Raw genomic sequence first — 17,572 nt, 5'->3', positions numbered from 1 at the left:
ATTAATAATCAGAAGAAATAACATATGAATGAAATCATTGTTTCTAAAAACTGACAAAAGATACAGTATGTCTCCCCATTTGTATTTAATAAATACTTGAATAATTGAATATCTAAATTTTTAATGTTATCCCAAAAGTACATGTGTGATATGTCTCCAAAAGAAGGTCCTAATCGAATTCTTTATCTAAAGAATTAACTTTAATAAATCCAAAATTACCTTGAGTCTTATTTGTATTATTATTTATTTCTAACGTTATTAGATTGAACCTATATTTTATTGAGATTTCTAATCATACGTCACATGATTTAGTTAATTTGAAATTATAAAATGATCATCTTTTCATAGTTCAACTTAATTCTAATTTAGTTTTTGTAAAATAATAGAATAATTGAATATTCGACGCGATCTTAAATAAGTATTCCTAAAGTTACAATAATGCTCGAAGAAATCGAAGAAACTACTCTTGAAGAACTTAACGTAGAAGTAAGTTAGCTTATTAATTCCTTTATGATCTTGAAGCAAGAACTTTAACTTAATATATTTTCACTTTTTAGTTTTTTGAGTTTTTACAACTAAATAAAAATGTAATAAGCATAAAACTTTCAAAAGATATTTTTGATGAGGAATCTATACCTTCATACTCCTCACTGTTAGCCGTCTCTAATTTATATGGTTATTTTGTGGCAGGAACATCTAAAGGTTATATAATTAATATAACTTTTATAGTCTTTTAATCATGTTTGATTTAATTTATTGTATATTCTTTTTTTTTATAATTGATAGGATTTATTTACGCGTCTACAAATAATTTACGCAAAGCTTTTGAAGAAGCTTCAAACGAACCATTTAATCAAAGAATTCATATTGATATACCCAAAGGACGCGTTCATTTTTTGAGGTTGACATCAGATCAACTCACTATAGTCGTTGGTATTGAAGATGGTCAAGTCTTATATTACGATGTTAGCAAATTTTCAACTATGGTATAGCATATTTTCTTTTTTCTTAAAATTGTTTTTGATAGAAATTTATATTCTTGTACTATTAAATGCGATTTATTACGATCTATTATCTATTTCGTTGTCTGTATATAGTCTTCTGAAATTCAACCATATCAAACTATGAAATTTTCGGATAATATCATGGATATTCGTCCTAATCCTGGAGAAAGGAATAATGTTATCGCATTCCTACTTGTTTCAGGCGTTGTATTTATTAAAGATTTTATTTCAAATGTAGATATCGGTTCCATACAAAATTCTAAAATTGGCGATCAAGTTACAGCTAGTAAGCGATAAATTTTCAAAAAATGGATACTTAATAATTACTGATTGTTAACTTTTTATTGTCATCACTTAAAGTATGCTGGTCACCAAAAGGAAAGCAATTGGTTTGTGGTAGTCAATCTGGAAAACTTGTCCAATTTACTCCTGAGGGAAATGAAAAAGCTGTACGTCTAGCACCACCAGAAATACAGCAGCCTGCTCATTGTGGTATATTGTTTTATCAATGATTTATAAGGAAATATATATATTTTTTTTATAATTTTAAAAAGTATCTTATTTTTTATTTTATAGTTAGGAATATTCTCTGGCTAGAAAATAATATATTTATAGTAACATATTATCCGGTTGTTGAAGATGAAACCTCTGAATACGTAGAATACGTTATATCATACGAGAATAAAGAGAATAAATTAAAGACTGTTTATAGTAAAGTTCAAGATATTTGTTATCCGAGTAATGGAAACGAAAGGACCTCTTATTTCTTTATGGAATCTATTAAGGAATGGTAAAAATACTGGATCTTCTCAATATGATTTTATGTCAAGTAATTTAACAGCACCTTCTAATCTCATTGCTTAAATTTTAGGGGACCGGATTTGAAAAATGTTGTTATTGGTGCCTGTGCAAATTCTTCTGATACAAATATAATTGGTCGTAATGAAACTAATGGATGGTCTAGTTGGAGTCTTTCAGAAACTGCCCGTGCGATTCTTCCAATTTCAGATAATGAGACAGTACCTATTGGAATGGCACTTGATCTATCTTCTACAGATATTTGGTCTACGAAATTAACGGGAGACGAAGAAAGTGAAATACCACCAGTTCCCATTCTTTTAATTTATAATAACGAAAGTGAAGTTTTGGCATATCATTGTTTCCAAAAAAATGCATGTCAAAACGGAACAAGTTACTCCGGAATGACAGTTTCAATACCCATTCCTGCTACCGGTCCTTCAGATGCCATTACTACCGGTCCAAAAGATGATATTACCACCGGTCCAAAAGTTCCTATTAATACCGGTTCAAAAGTTCCTATTAATACCGGTCCAAAAGTTCCTATTAACACCGGTCCAAAAGTTCCTATTAACACCGGTCCAAAAGTTCCTATTAACATCGATCCAAAAGTTCCTATTAACACCGGTCCAAAAGTTCCTATTAACACCAGTCCAAAAGCAGGTCCAACAGCAGCTGTTATTAATACAGGTCCAAATATGTTAGGAACTATCCCTGTTAGCGCACAAACTTCTATGACTTATGTGAACAATAACGTATCTGCTCCTGTTATTTCCTCAAATATACCAAAAAATAATTTTTCTCCGCTTGGTCGTCCTAACTTAATGAATAATACTACAATTGCAACTATGGGTTCCAACTCTCAGAATACACCTTCAAAAATAAATCAAACAAGTCCTACAGAACTCGACATTAACAGAGAAAGATCACCACACGAAATACGACGAGTTGCGACCGAGAAAGGCATTCAAGAAGTATGTGATCAATCGTTTATTTTTTATTTTTATACCTGTTATTCATAATAATTTCTCTGTCCTTTTTATTTTAGGTTCAATTTTTAATCGATGATATCGAGGAAAATTACATAGCAAAATATAATGAACGGACAAAAGCGAACAGCCTTGAAAATCCTAACGAATGGTCGATTGGAGATTTTCCTATAATAGCACAAGAGACCAAGCGGTTGGAAAAGGATTTTAAAAATATAATTGAGTATCTTAGTAATTTGAATCAAGAGACTACCGATTTAAATCTTAATTTTGTAAAAGGTTATCTATATTATTTCTCATATATATTTTAGTTTAAATACTTTAATTCAAATGTTTATTTATTGTTATTTACAATAGAAGATGCTATGGCAAAGCAGGAGATTGGATTGTTAGTATCAGCTCAAGAAGTTACTCCTCGTCGTGGAACAATACAATCAAGGATTACTGAAAAGTACAAAAAGGCTTTTCAGGTAAAAACTAATTCCCATATTTACCATATTTAGGTAGCGTATCAAGATAACTAAATTTAATTTAATTTACAATTTTAGAATGTTAAAGAAAACGCAGAGGAATTAGAAAAACAATTAGACATGTTATACGAGCAAATTAAGGATCATAAAGCGAATAGATTTGCAGGGTGATTATTTAGTAGTTTGTTCGAATAATTTATTTAATTATACTAAATATATATTATTTATTTTTTTTCTTTATGAATCTAGACAACCTCCTTTAGAGTATATTGATCGTTCAATTCAAAATATTAGTAAAGGCTTATACAGTAATGCATCTCAAATAGAACAGTTAAATACTCAATTAGATTCGATTACTGAGCGACTTTCATCTATGAACTTCAATGAACATTCCAACGATTTTGTGTCTCAGCAAATTGAACATGAAACTAGAAAGAGTACAATACCTGTAAATTTTTCAGCTGAAGCTGAAGAAAAAACTAATCAAATAATAAAGAAAGAATGGAAATTATTTAAATTTTCAAATATAAATAAAAGCAAGAGAAAAATACCTTATGGGACAAACCTTTATAGTGATATTGAACCAGGTGGAGTTATTACATTATAAATTGTTTTCAAGATATCTTTATAAAATTTATTAATAATTTTATCGTTTATAAATTTTGTAGTGCGATCGCGTACATCGCCTAAAATTATCTCACCAAGAAAGAAAAGTCCAATTAAAACTCGTGGTTCGGCACAAATAGGCATAGATAAGTTGAAAGATTCTATAGAGAGAAATAAATATGGCAGTCCACTTAGAAATAGTTTCTCTTTTGATGAAGAAAGTGATTATTATAATGAATTAGATACTCCAATAAAAAAGAATACATACACTGATTTTAGTCTTCCTATAAGTGAAGATACGAATGAGTATTCGCAAAAATATAACCAAAAAGTTTCAGAATTAAGAGAAATGAGATTACGCTATTATGAAAAGAAAAGAGATGATGTTAACGATGATGATGATAGTGATGATGTTAGTGAAGACATTAATTATGATGTTAATGATAATGTGTATGTGAGTAATAATTCAACATATGAACGTATGCCATTAAGAGAAACAAGAGTAAGGTTTCAAGAGCAATCTGAAGACGAAGACGACGAAATCACTGAAGAGCAAAATTTTGAAAATATTATCGATTCGGACCGCTTTTCACGAATCAATTTGACCAATTATGAAGATCCAATCGCTAGATTACAAATTGATCCTTTCGAAGACAATTCCTATGAACCACCAAAGTTCTCTGATATTAATAATAATACTGGTACTTTATCGGACTATTTTATATCATCACCAGATTCTCCTAAAACAGATGAAGGCGTTTCTTACAGTTTAAGCAATGAACAAAAAGACACTTTAACATCGGAACAATCAAGTACAACACAGGATTTTTCAGAAGATTCCCTTGATGCTAAATTAAATAAAATTACTGAAGGCGAAATATCAAGTATATCAAAAGTATCAGAACTTCAATATGATGTAAGTTCTGACATTCTATCTTCCGAAGCAATTGAAAAACTAGCTGCTGAATCTGAAAAGAAAGAGGAAATTACAGAGCCAGTCACCTCATTGGAGGAGAAATTTCAAGTATCTGAACCTGGTGAAATAACAGCTGAATCAAATGTTGGAGAAGGAAAAGTTGTTACAAATGAGGAAGATGATTTAAACAAGTTCGCTAAAGATCTTGGCGCTACAAGTCTTGGATTATTTAATTCGAGAGAGTCATCATCTTTCGGACAAACGACACCTACGCATTCTTCACTTACACCAAATGCATTTAACATTGGTGGTAGTAATGTTCCAACCGCGTTTGCTACACCGCCTCAGAATGCTAACGCATTTAGTCTAACGCAGTCACAGCCGACATTCGGACATCAATCGTTTGGTCAATCACCTCAAATACCCAATGCTCTTGCACAACCCACATTTGGACAACCCACATTTGGACAGTCGGGATTCGGGCAAACACCTTCTTTTGGACGGCCAGAAGCAACTTTTGGACAAGTTGGTTTGGGTCAAGCACAACCGGTATTTGGTATGCAAACACTTCCGTTTGGATCACCGTATCCTATAAATACATCCGCACTGAAAACTCCAAGTGGTGGTGGTTTCGCTCGTTTTGCAAGGTATTTTGAAATAATTTTTTCATTTATATTGTTTTTGCAATGTTAAATTTACATTATCTTGTCTTTTTGTATATTGTAGTGCAGGAAGCAGTGGCGGTTTTGGAAGTCCATCAGTTACTTCAACATCTGCGTATGATATTATATATATATATTTCTTTTTTTTTTTGTGTTTATCGCTTGATCTGTTTAATAATAAAAGAATTTATAATTTTTTCATTATAGTAGCAATAAACCCATCATACCATCGTCATCGGATCCAGCATGGCAATGGCAAGCGCGTAAATGAAGTTGTAAGTCCAACTTTATTGTCATTTTCATACTTCTATTTCAATTCATAATCATAATCAGCCTATATTATTTATGTTTTTCTGTGTTGAATTTAAGTCTTTTTTTTATTGAAATAAATTAATATTATTAAATTGAGGGGATAGTAACGAGGATAGTAACGAATAATATATAGTTAAATAAATAATTAAATAGTTATTTCTGATATTCATTATGAAACTTCAACATATATAGGAACATATAGGAACAAAATTATCTTGTATGAGAAATATAGGAAATATGGAATTACGCTACGAAATTTATTCAAATATTCCTCAAACACAGTATACGTGTGAAGATATAAATTATGAATAATAAATAAAATTCATGCAAAATGTTCATATTATTTATTAAATATAGATTACTTTCTCCAATGTATTAATAGTTTCAAATTTATTTTTTTAATTTATAAATTAACTATTAATTATTTAATACCTGTCAATAAGAATTTGATACAACTTATCTTTAGAGACAGATTTAAAATAGTCTAATTCGCTCTTTTTTTTTTTAAAAAAAAAAATGGTTAATTCAATAATAAAACAAAATAAATAGATAAATAATTTACATACCTCTTTAACAGTAATAAAACATTTAATAATATCTTCTCCGATAGATTTAGCTAAACCTTCATCTTTTTTCAATTCGGATAAAGAATCTTCTAGGGTATCAGGCAGTCGTTCGGTAATTCCTAGTTTAGCACGAGCTTCAGGAGATAAACTTGCGGGATCATCTTAAAATTCAATTACAAAATGTTAGAAATGAGAAATTTGTTTATATATAATTATTTGATTTTTTTTACCTTGACAATCAAGCATATTTAATTCCAATCCTTTTTTAATACCGTCGATACCAGCACTAAGCAAAGCAGCTAAAGCTATGTATGGATTTGCTGTAGCATCAACACATTTAAATTCAAAATTAACATCCATTCCTTCCTTAATTCCTTCCTTAGGACGATAACATACTCTAATAGGTGTTTCTCTATTATCCAAAAAAAAAAAAGTATTAAAAATAATTACCATATCTACGAATATTTTATGTTCAAATTTTACCTATTTTCAACACCCCAACAAATCCATTTACCGGTCCAATGATGATCAGCGGTCCTTTCGTAAGAATTAATTGTTGGTAATGTTAAAGCAGCTATTGCTTTCAAATGTTGTAATACACCTGCAATAAATGATCTTTCTTTACGAGATAATTTTGAATGATGATTATCATAAATCTTTTTGCTTTGATCAAGTTCATTAACAGAGATGTGAATATGTGCAGCTGTTCCAGCTATAAATTAAAAAAAAGTAAGAATAAAAATAAAAAATAAAAGAATTAGTTAAAAAGAGATCAATTTAATAGAATATAATTAATAATTACCTGTTTCATCGAAAGGTTTTGGTATAAAAGTAGCTTTAAGACAATTCTTAGCTGCAACATCGTAAATGGTTTGTCGTGTTACGACAACTTTATCAGCGGCAGTTAAAGGATTATCAGGCCCGGTGATAATTTCAAACTGACCCGGACTCGACTCTGAATGAAATTGTTCCACTTCAATATTTTGATTTTGTAAAGCTTCGACCATCTCATCAATAGTTGATAATGTAGAACGATTTTGAAAAGCCGCTGAAGAAGAGTATAACGTATTATCAACGGCATCAGGTTGATAAGGTTTATGAATATTATGATTTTTTAATAATACAAATTCTGATTCAATCCCAGCTAAAAAATAAATTCCAAATTCTTTTCTTGCAAGTTCAATTATATTTTTCAAGCATACTCTTGGACATGACGTAAAACATGAAGGTTCACTCGATGTTGAATCATATTCTGCATCACTTGGAGTCCATTTATTTTCCCATAATGAATGAACAAAAGCATGTGTAGGATGATAAGGTAATTGTACAATAGTATTTAAATCAGGTTTTAATAAAATTTCTCCTGCAGGACTAAATCCTTTTAATACAACATCTGCATAAACAGGAAGTGCATTTAAACATCTTGCAATTGTTACTCCACGGGAAGCTGTGTATTCAATGAATCGATCAATTGGAATTACTCGGAATCGAAGAAGATTTGTAACGTCTAACCATCCTAACCGTACATATTTTACTCCATTATATTTAAGTTTTTTAAGTGCAAATTTTGAAACTCCAGTGAATGTTTCAGTGGCATGCTCTAAAAAAAAGGAGAATAAGGGATTTAAAATACACACAAATATAATTATAAAAGAATAGAAATTTATTACCTTGATTTGTAATGATTTCTGGTACTAAGTTTAATTTATATAGTTTATTAGAATTATCAAACATAACTTGTTTGGCTATTTTTACCGCTTCTTCTATAGTAAAATCCTTATTTTCTACGGATTCGAGTAAAACTTTGCCCAAAGTTTCTCTAACTTGAATTACCGCAACATAAAATGATTCCGGAAGATAATGTCCATCTAAAATAATAATCAAAAATTTTATTCAAAAGTGTTCTATACTTCTATTGTATCCATTGAGCATATTAAAATTATTTTACCTGTACTAAACAAAATTTTGTTACTCGGACAAATTTCAAACTGAATAATAATAATAATGAACTTATTTTAATATTAAAGAAAATAATTTTAAAATAATCATATTTATACTTACCAATTCTTTTAAGTTTGCTTGTTGTCCCGTTGCAGAAATTAAGGGAAATACAAGACCAAAATCAACATAAACATTAGAATATACAGAAGCAAGGTATCCCGCTTGACGCGTATAAGGATACGCAGAATGTAACAAAACAATCTTTGCAGTTGGATATGTTTCAATTAATTCTCGAAGATAAAGAGGATTTGATGCAAGAAGATCAAGATCATTATCACCAAATCCTAACGAAACAATTGAATCGAAGATTTATATTATTTAAATAAATGAGAAAAAAAAAATCCAATTATTTAAAAACGTATGATTCACGATACCTGTGTGGAATTGAATAGGGATATCATACTTAACAGCAATCTCAATAGCTAACTTTAAAATATAATCAATAAGAATTTTATCAACAAGTCTAACTTCTTGTTTCTCAGATTTTACACATTTTAAAACAAAGTTAGCTAAAGAAAATGCGACAGTTTCATCATTAACGTTACAATTAATATTTAATCCAGTTCTATAAGCTGCGATACTTTTAAAAGAAACCACAAGATCAGAATTTGCTAATGATTCGAATTTTTCAATAAGAGGATCTCGAAAAGATTTTAATTCCACTACAAATTCAGGTTCCGAAGTTTTAAAGGTTTTGGCTAAATCGCCAATAACTTGCTCAGCAATTTGTTCAATTCTAACAATTCGTTTTGCACATTTAACCAATCCTACATGACTTTCCACACTACGAAGTCCATCTAACGAATCAAGACCATCATCCAATAGAAGACATTGAATTCCGGTGGGTTCAAAACATATATTACACAATTCATCATAAGATTTAATATCGGTAACATTCTTAATAGCTTCTAACGTTGCTTCACAATTATAAAGTTTAGCAAGTTGTTGTACACCACGTTTTAATGCACAGGTTTCAATTGCATTTTGTAATGCTTCACCATTTGCTTCAGAAAAACAGATTTCTAATGGGCATGATAACGATGTTAATGAGTCCAAAAGATTATGAGCATGATTGTCAATTAAAGGATATGTATTGACAGTTTTTAATAACGTATCATGAGTTATAGGTTGACCTATAATATTGGACATCTTGGGACCTATAAACAAGTTTACAAAAAATTTTTATGATAAAAAGTTGATATACGAGCCTTTTTTATAAGTGATAAACCGGTTAAATATCTAGATTTTGTTTTTTACTTTGATTTGATAATCTCCATTTATAAATCAACTATATACTGCTAAATTGTTAATTTAAAAGGTAAACAGAGCGTGAAATCACAGAACATCGATTATAAATTGGACAAAGCGCACATTAAATAGATAAATCATATTTAGATAAATAACGAGTATTTATATACTTAACTATTCCTAAAAAAAAAGAAAAAAAAAAGCTGATCGGAAAATTTAGTAACACAAACATATGAAAATCGTATCTATAAATTACTACAGCGAATTTTTATATAATGAGAAAGAATTTTTTTTATAACCAATAATCATTTAATATAACGATCGAATTTAACAAACTGTAATAAAAATGATAGCGAAGATACCGTATTTTTGAATTTTTATCATTTTTTATGACAAAGAACTTGCACGCCATACCAAATGAGTTTATGTACTAAGTTATGTGATTATCTTTTTTTTTGATATAGCGAAAATCATCTTTATTTTCTTGTAGTCCAAAAAAAAAATTTGCTATATGGGCGAAATATATCCCCAATTATGTCGTAATCTATATTCTCGATCTTATTAGAATCAAAACTATTCTTTGATTTTGGATGCCTTATTTTAATACTATCTCAAGCGAGTGTTCTCTCATGAATCGATAAAAACTCCCATTAAGCTTATCGATTTGAATATTATTATGATTATCCGTCACCTAAAAATAAAAATGAAGTGCACAACATTTTGAATCTTCAAATTTATGAATTTTATCATTGCAAAAAAGAAGTTTTGGTCTTACTTTCTAGTTTCTACTGTATTTCAATTAGGTTCATAAATTCATAATGTTAAATTTAAGATTTGGATTTTGGCAAAATCACCACAAAGTAAAAGAAAGACCGAAACCTCCAAGCAGTTTGATGATTTTCTATTTTTTTTATAACTCTTGTAAATATATGAGCTTGCTGTTATTATTTATTTATTAGGAAAGAAATAATGCTTCTCTCCCAACATGCTAAAACCATTCAGAATGTAACATAATTTCAACTCATCACTGTTTCTTATCAGTTTGAACGAATGCTCATTATTAGTAACCAATAACGTTATATATAATTTATTTTATTAATTAATCTAGATAAAACATTTGACACTTATATTCATATTATGCAATTTATTAATAGTACAAAAAAAAAGAAATCTAACAAATATCCTATATATTTAAGAAAACTAAACTGAAAATCTCTTTAAATTTTTTATTTTTTAATTTTTTTTTTAATTTTCTTCTTTTCTTTTTTTTATTATCATCAAAACGTTTAATCATCAAATATATAGTCATTATTATCATAATCCAACCATAATTCTTCTTCTAATTTATCATGAATTTGTAACATAGCCATTTTATAAATTTTTAAATAATGTTCAACAGGTCCTTCAGGACGATTCCAACTTAATTTAAAAGCATCTTTAATTAATTTTCTTAAAAAAATTTCTTTTTCTCTTATATCAGCATTCATTCTTTTCCAATCATTAATAGCCTCTATTATAGCCAATTTCATATTATCAAAAGATAAACTAATAATTAGATCATCAACCAATTCAAATAAATAAGAATTATAATCAGCTTTGTTATCATTTTCAGTTTTATTAACCAGGAATTCTTTTAAACCGCCAACACCTGTGCTAATGATAGGCATCCCAAATAATAAACCTTCAGCTGCAACTGATCCAGAACTTTCAGTTAAGCTTGGAATAAATAATATATCTGAAGCAGCTCTATATATTACATCCCAATCTTTCTGAAATTCTAAATCATCTATATAAATAATATTATCAGGTGAATTGGCTGATAATCTTTTTAACTTTTCTGAAGGATAATTATTTTTTTGCCCCATTATAATAAACTTCGCATCCATTTTCACAAACAATTCAACTGCAACATTAAAGAATTGTAATCCTTTACTATACTCAAATCTTCCAATATATAATATTAAGGGTCTAATTAAATCCTCTTTATTTAATAAACCTTCTCTAATTAAATAGGCTTTTGCACTTTGTTTTGATGTTGCAACTAATTCTTGTGATGCTCCCTCAATTGATTCTGCGTACAAAAGGACTGGATCAAAATTATAAATATTTTTTGGAAAATTAGCATTACTTTCAACTAACATTGTATCATTAAATGGATTATATGCAGTAAAATCTATTCCGCTTGTTATCCCAAACCATTGTCCTAATTTTGCTTTATTCAATATATTTGGCATAATTAATTCTCTAAACGGAAATTCCATTGGACCTTCAATCATTTCTTTTGCTAAAGTTTTTGATACAAATGTTACTATTTGTGAGTTATCTATAGCGTAACCTGACATATACATACGATTATTATAAAAATATTGGGGTTTATCTTGTTGAAATTTATCAAATTCAATGAATTTTTGTATGTTAATTATATCATTAGAATAAAGTTGTTCCTCTAAATAATCATGAATTGTATAAATTATAGCAGGAATTTTCTTTCCAAGTTTCCCACTTTTATGAAATTTTTTAAGAAATTCTATTGTGAGTGCATTAGATGAACCATGAATATGTACAATATCAACGCCTCTCGTGTCACTTTTAGCGAATAATGGAGTATCAATCATTATATTTCTATAAGTAATAAATTCGGCGGCAGCTTTGCAAAAATATAAGTCCATCCATTCGAGTGGTAAATCTGATTTGGTACTATAAATTTTTGCTCTGTTTGGCGCTTTAAATGCTTGATTTAATGGTACAACATTTGATGCTGGCCCAATCATAAATACACTGATTATATGAGATGGATTTTCTTTTGAATTATTTGCTAATACATCTTCATTGTTCATTATATTCCAAAAGAGTCTGTAAACTAAAAATTTAACATCTTTCCATACTCCATTTCTATCTCGAACTTTAATTACGAATTGTGCGAATTTGTGTGGTCGATATAATTTACTTAAAAATGAATAATATGGCATCACCACATTAACTATTATTGATGTATTTGTTGATTGAGCTCGTGATAATCCTGTTACCATTTGTCCTAACCCTCTTAATGATGCTTCTCCGAATTCTTTAGTAACGTGATAAATCGAAACTCCTTCTGGTAATTCTGTTGATGCATTTGGGTCTATTTCTACATATTTTACTGGTGAATAATCTTGTTTTTCTATTTTTGTAAATATTTCACATTTTTTTTTGACGGGAAATAAATTTTCAGATTTCCATAAAATAGTTAGCGCGTATTTAACGTTTAGCCAAAAAAGAATAATATCCAAAAACTTACCAATTATAAGAGGAGGAATGGTATTCATCCATGATGACACACCAGAAGTAAATATCATTAATCCTTTTATCATTGCAAAACTAAGTAGTATTAAAGTAAAGAAAGTTAATAGTTTCATTCGCATAGGTATACGATATATTTTCTTCTTTATTTTATTTAATGCTAATTGTAAACGATTTGTTCTTGTATAATACATGTTTGACGATGAATGAAAAGTATATTTTTCATCATTTATTGGTAACGATGTATGCGATTCTGAGGGTGAACGCGCACCTGGTGAAGGCGATCTCATAATTAAAAAGTGAGAAAAAAGGAACGAAAGAAACCCCTCTTATAAATATTATTCAGATAGAAACTAAATAATAATAATAAATAATTGCAGTAAACTTTATTTGTTAATAATAAGTTATGTTGCATTCAAAGAGAAAAGTATTGGACCAAAAGAAACTGAGTAGTATAAAAATAAACAAACATTTAGTATTAACAAAATACTAAATTAGGTATTTAAATTAAATTATTAAGGGCTCAAGATTTATTAAACTCGTACAAATTGTTGTACAAATTGTTTACTTAAAAATAAATTCAATGTTCCTTGTGGTGTAAAATAATGAGATATATGTTACGTAATTATTTGACCTAGACTATGAAAGATAAAGCATATGTAACTGAAACTTTGACATAACTATAAATAAAACGTTAACCTAATTGATCAACTTTATTTTTTTTAACAATGGAAAACGACGAAATAATTGAAGAATCGAATGCTGCACCTCCTTGGACGGTCTTAGATTCTAAATCGAAAAAACCAAATAAGTTTGAGTCAATCAAGATCATAAGAGAACAGAAGGTATGATAAATTTCTTAAAAAGTAAATATAAATTCTTTTAAAAATTACTTTATTATTTAGAACCCTGAGTCGATTACAAGCGAACAAATAACTAAAAACAATTACGCATATGACATTCTTTATGAAAATCAAAGAGGGTAAGCATCTTTATCATTTAATCACAATATATCACTTCATTAATATTTATTTTTGCCCTTTCGTAGTTTATTTGTATTTGGATTACCAAAATTTAGTTCCAAAGCTTTAAATCAAATTGACCCACACACATGGACCGATAAAAATCAAAAGTACTTTTATATAATGTTCGTGTTTTGTGTTTTATTTATTTTTTACAAATATTTAATTTTCAATTTAATAGATATTCACCGATGGATATTCATAATTATCAATTACCAGATCCAACTTGGGAGTGGGTGGGTGCGTTGTGATTGTTTTATAAGTGATTTATTTCATTTTATATCGTAAGTTAAGTATATTTTTTCACTTTTCATATAGGTTCATAAAGAATGGATGATCGATATGTCTGGCGATATTGACGAAGGTAACACCACTTTCGATTATATTTCTTCGCATTTATTTATTATTTGAAAACTTTTGATAAGATATAGTTTCAATTATTAGAGGGATGGGAATATGCTCTTAACTTTCATAATTCTAGTTGGCATGGTAAGTTATTTTAAATTAGACCTTTTTTTTTTATGTTATTTAGAAGTATAAGTTATATAATTTTTATAGGGTGCTATCAGCCATTTCGTTCTTTTGTTCGTCGAAGACGATGGATAAGATTACGTTGTAAGAAGGTAAATACGAAGTCATTATTTTTTTTGTTTAACTCTGTGAATTTTAATAATGGCTAACAATCGGAATACTAGGGAGTAAAAGATAATTCGACGCCAAGCATTCCTGCAAGATCCCACGTAAACTCTGACGCAAAAACAGATGATTTCGAAGAGCTTTGGCAAAATGTTAAAACTTCAAGATTGGATAGAGAAAAATTGAAATTAATCGATGATTATATTAATGATCATAACGATATAAACAATTTTTATGATAGGGTAAGTAAAAATTTTTCTTATGATTCAGTTCAGCAATATAATTTGACATTGATTTTATTCTAATTTCTTATAAAAGTTGAATGACCTTGTTAACATATTTGATCATCAAGAAAACAGTAAAAAATTCTTGGAAGAAAGTATTTGCTATTTAATTTTTTTTATATATGTTTTGTTACAGATTTATTAATTTATTCTTTTTTTATTTAATATTTTAGTTGATATTATTACATTCAGATAAATCATGTCCAGATCTTAATCCATATATGTTAAAATTTTTCTCTGATGCGAGAGAATTATTGAATCATATTGAACAAAATATTAATAATGAAAAAATACAAAAAAAGATGTCAAAGGGTAAAGAAAAACATATTGAATGAATTTATCACGAATATTTTCTTATTTATGTTATATCTTATAGACACTATAATAATTTGACATTTAATAATGATGGTTATTTTTAATCAATTACTAAATTATTTGTTTATTATGAAAATTTACTGATTATGGAAAATTGGGAATATAAAAATGCATAATAATTTTTAAATATAATATGACTTTCACGGGAATGTAAACTTCAATATTTCCTACAAGGCTAATAGTATATGCACAGATAAAAACCTTTAGGTTTCACCCAACATGAGTTTTTTACACACATGATATCATTTAATTAATTTATATTTATAAATATGTTATTTTTATTATCTTATTCGATAAATCTAAAGGACAAATACGCATTAATAATCCATTTTAAAAATAATGTCAAAATTCAATACAACAAAATTACGGCCCTCTTCAGTATTCAACATGGTAAACACCTTTTTTAACTTTACCAATATTTTTACTAATAGGCTGATCAAAATGAGTATTACTCCTATATCTTCTAACAACTTGAATAGCTTTACTTTCTAAATCAACAAGTTCAACACCCAAATCACTAAAGGTTTTTACTTCCCCACCTCCTACTGCTTTGCCAGGTTTATCACTTATACAATACCTCTCAATTTCATCTGGTGTTAAATAAGGCCAAGGTAAATAAGTTAATAATTTTGTAATACCTAATGCAATCGGGCTAGGTACATTCAAACGTGTACGCTTTTTCTTCATAATATCGTCAATAATATCATAAATTTCTCGCATACTATATACAGCCGGTCCATATAATTCATATGTTGAAGAAATTGTTGTTTCATTTTTCATCATCGTTTCTAACGCTGTTGCCACATCAATTACCTGTAATAAAGATATGTTAAAAGACAATAATTTGATCTAATTTTTATATATTTTATACATACGTAAACTGGACTAAATAATGTTTCTCCATGGTTAACCATTAATTCATATGGAAATCCTAAATTATTAGTGTTATTATCATTATTTAAAAATTTATTATATAAAATTAATTATAACGAACCTGATAATCTATTCAAAAATCTATCCTCAGGACCGAACATATATCCAGGACGAACTATTGTTACATCAGGAAATTGTTCTTTAACAGCTTTTTCTCCTAATGCCTATTAATAATAAATCTAAAATAATTAAATAATAATTTACAATAGCGAAATTATCAAGAAAAATTATAAATATATTACCTTTGTTCGTAAAAATCTTGACGGGGAATTAATATCAGCATTTAAAGCTGATACATGAACTAACCTTGATACATCAAATTTTTTACAAAGTTTCGCAATTCTTTCTGCCCCTTCTATATGAACCTTCTCGTAAGTAAAATTCCTAAAATTAAATATTTTTATAAAGTAATATTAATAATGTTCTAAATATTAAAAAAGACTTTATTAAGCGCAATTACATTTAAAATTTATTATAAAATAATCACTTAGTTTCATAATCTCTTCCTATTAAGTTATAGACAATATCAGAATGTCTAACAGCTTCAATAATATTTTGTTCATTACGGAGATCGAACTCCTAATTTTTTAAAACGATATAATAATAAATAAAAAGCATAAAAAATTCGAATTAAATATTGATTGATTATTTACCAAAAAAACAACTTGACCTAAATCTCCGGTAACTTTTAAATGCCTTTTCGCATCTTCATCACGATATGGCAAAACTACTTGAGTTCCATGTTTGGCTGTTGTACAAACATTTGGTTAAAAAGAATTAATTAAATAAAATGATTATTCAACGTAAAAAAACAATTACCAAGTTTGCTGACAAGATAACGGCCCAAAAATCCCGTACTTCCAAAAACAGTCGCTATATGTCCACTAACCGAAGATCTATAAACATTTATTTATATACATATTAATTACTAAAAATTTATTAATGTATAAAAAACTCTTGGCTACATACCGACCTCCCGGACCATATTTAATAATAGGTTTCCCTGTTGTTTTTCTTACGACAAGATCATGAGCAAATCGCTAAACATAAATATGAAGCTATTATTATCAAAAATAATTATTATAATTCTTTATATAAAAACAAAATACCTTTTGTTTAAATTGCTTAAATGTAATTATACCAAAATTTTGCGTAAATCCTATTTAAAAAATAAATTGGTCAAAAATTACCCTTTTTTGAAACTTATAATATATTCATTAAGTTGTAAAAAACTTTAACTTACGAGTTTTTAATAATGAAGTTGATGGATACATTACCATAAATAATGCCAGTAAAAAGAGAGACAACCTAAAACGAGAAAGAAAAAAATTTCGATAACAAGTGGAATCTATTAAACCGACGTTACACAATATTCCAATTTCAGTCATGTGATTTTAGAATTGGTTGCACGTGATCAAAATATCTTACCACGCATGATCGGTCATTTAAATTGCGAAAAATTTAATAAAAA

At 28.2% G+C, this 17,572-nt stretch overlaps 5 protein-coding genes across 5 annotated transcripts; 2 read left to right on the top strand and 3 right to left on the bottom strand.

The window, feature by feature from the left end:
- Positions 1-438: 438 nt before the first annotated feature.
- On the top strand, positions 439-5,716 carry OCT59_022412 (uncharacterized protein; the record flags this gene model as incomplete). Its single annotated transcript, XM_066144787.1, has 14 exons — positions 439-486; positions 558-702; positions 787-986; positions 1,098-1,290; positions 1,365-1,496; positions 1,581-1,794; positions 1,876-2,776; positions 2,851-3,070; positions 3,149-3,261; positions 3,340-3,428; positions 3,511-3,848; positions 3,930-5,430; positions 5,510-5,560; positions 5,656-5,716. The coding sequence occupies 14 exons, from the start codon at positions 439-441 to the stop codon at positions 5,714-5,716; spliced, it is 4,206 nt and encodes a 1,401-aa protein (XP_066006214.1).
- Positions 5,717-5,956: 240 nt separating this feature from the next.
- Positions 5,957-9,473, bottom strand: OCT59_022411 (uncharacterized protein; the record flags this gene model as incomplete). The annotated part of the gene is made up of 9 exons (XM_025319216.2): positions 5,957-6,251; positions 6,324-6,484; positions 6,554-6,735; positions 6,807-7,035; positions 7,126-7,923; positions 7,994-8,191; positions 8,272-8,311; positions 8,385-8,608; positions 8,699-9,473. 9 exons carry the CDS (start codon positions 9,471-9,473, stop codon positions 6,183-6,185), a joined length of 2,676 nt encoding a protein of 891 aa, XP_025174265.1. The 3' UTR covers positions 5,957-6,182.
- Positions 9,474-10,657: 1,184 nt separating this feature from the next.
- OCT59_022410 (uncharacterized protein) lies at positions 10,658-13,287 on the bottom strand. Its single transcript, XM_025319215.2, has 2 exons — positions 12,850-13,287; positions 10,658-12,732 (listed from the first exon to the last, which is right to left on the bottom strand). Exons 1-2 carry the CDS (start codon positions 13,139-13,141, stop codon positions 10,859-10,861), a joined length of 2,166 nt encoding a protein of 721 aa, XP_025174264.1. The 5' UTR covers positions 13,142-13,287; the 3' UTR covers positions 10,658-10,858.
- Positions 13,288-13,579: 292 nt separating this feature from the next.
- Positions 13,580-15,240, top strand: OCT59_022409 (uncharacterized protein; the record flags this gene model as incomplete). The annotated part of the gene is made up of 10 exons (XM_025326805.2): positions 13,580-13,696; positions 13,757-13,833; positions 13,900-13,983; positions 14,055-14,109; positions 14,192-14,237; positions 14,318-14,362; positions 14,432-14,496; positions 14,569-14,751; positions 14,828-14,888; positions 14,986-15,240. The coding sequence occupies 10 exons, from the start codon at positions 13,580-13,582 to the stop codon at positions 15,126-15,128; spliced, it is 876 nt and encodes a 291-aa protein (XP_025174263.1). The 3' UTR covers positions 15,129-15,240.
- Positions 15,241-15,411: 171 nt separating this feature from the next.
- On the bottom strand, positions 15,412-17,546 carry OCT59_022408 (uncharacterized protein; the record flags this gene model as incomplete). Its single annotated transcript, XM_025319214.2, has 11 exons — positions 15,412-15,981; positions 16,044-16,099; positions 16,163-16,265; positions 16,344-16,485; positions 16,589-16,680; positions 16,755-16,849; positions 16,921-16,997; positions 17,071-17,141; positions 17,211-17,260; positions 17,345-17,409; positions 17,530-17,546. 11 exons carry the CDS (start codon positions 17,544-17,546, stop codon positions 15,544-15,546), a joined length of 1,206 nt encoding a protein of 401 aa, XP_025174262.2. The 3' UTR covers positions 15,412-15,543.
- Positions 17,547-17,572: the final 26 nt, after the last annotated feature.

Source organism: Rhizophagus irregularis, chromosome 31 (genome assembly GCF_026210795.1).
Source record: "Rhizophagus irregularis chromosome 31, complete sequence".
NCBI lineage: Eukaryota > Fungi > Glomeromycota > Glomeromycetes > Glomerales > Glomeraceae > Rhizophagus > Rhizophagus irregularis.
Note: the sequence above shows the minus strand (reverse complement) of the source record. Positions and strands in the feature narration are given on the sequence as shown.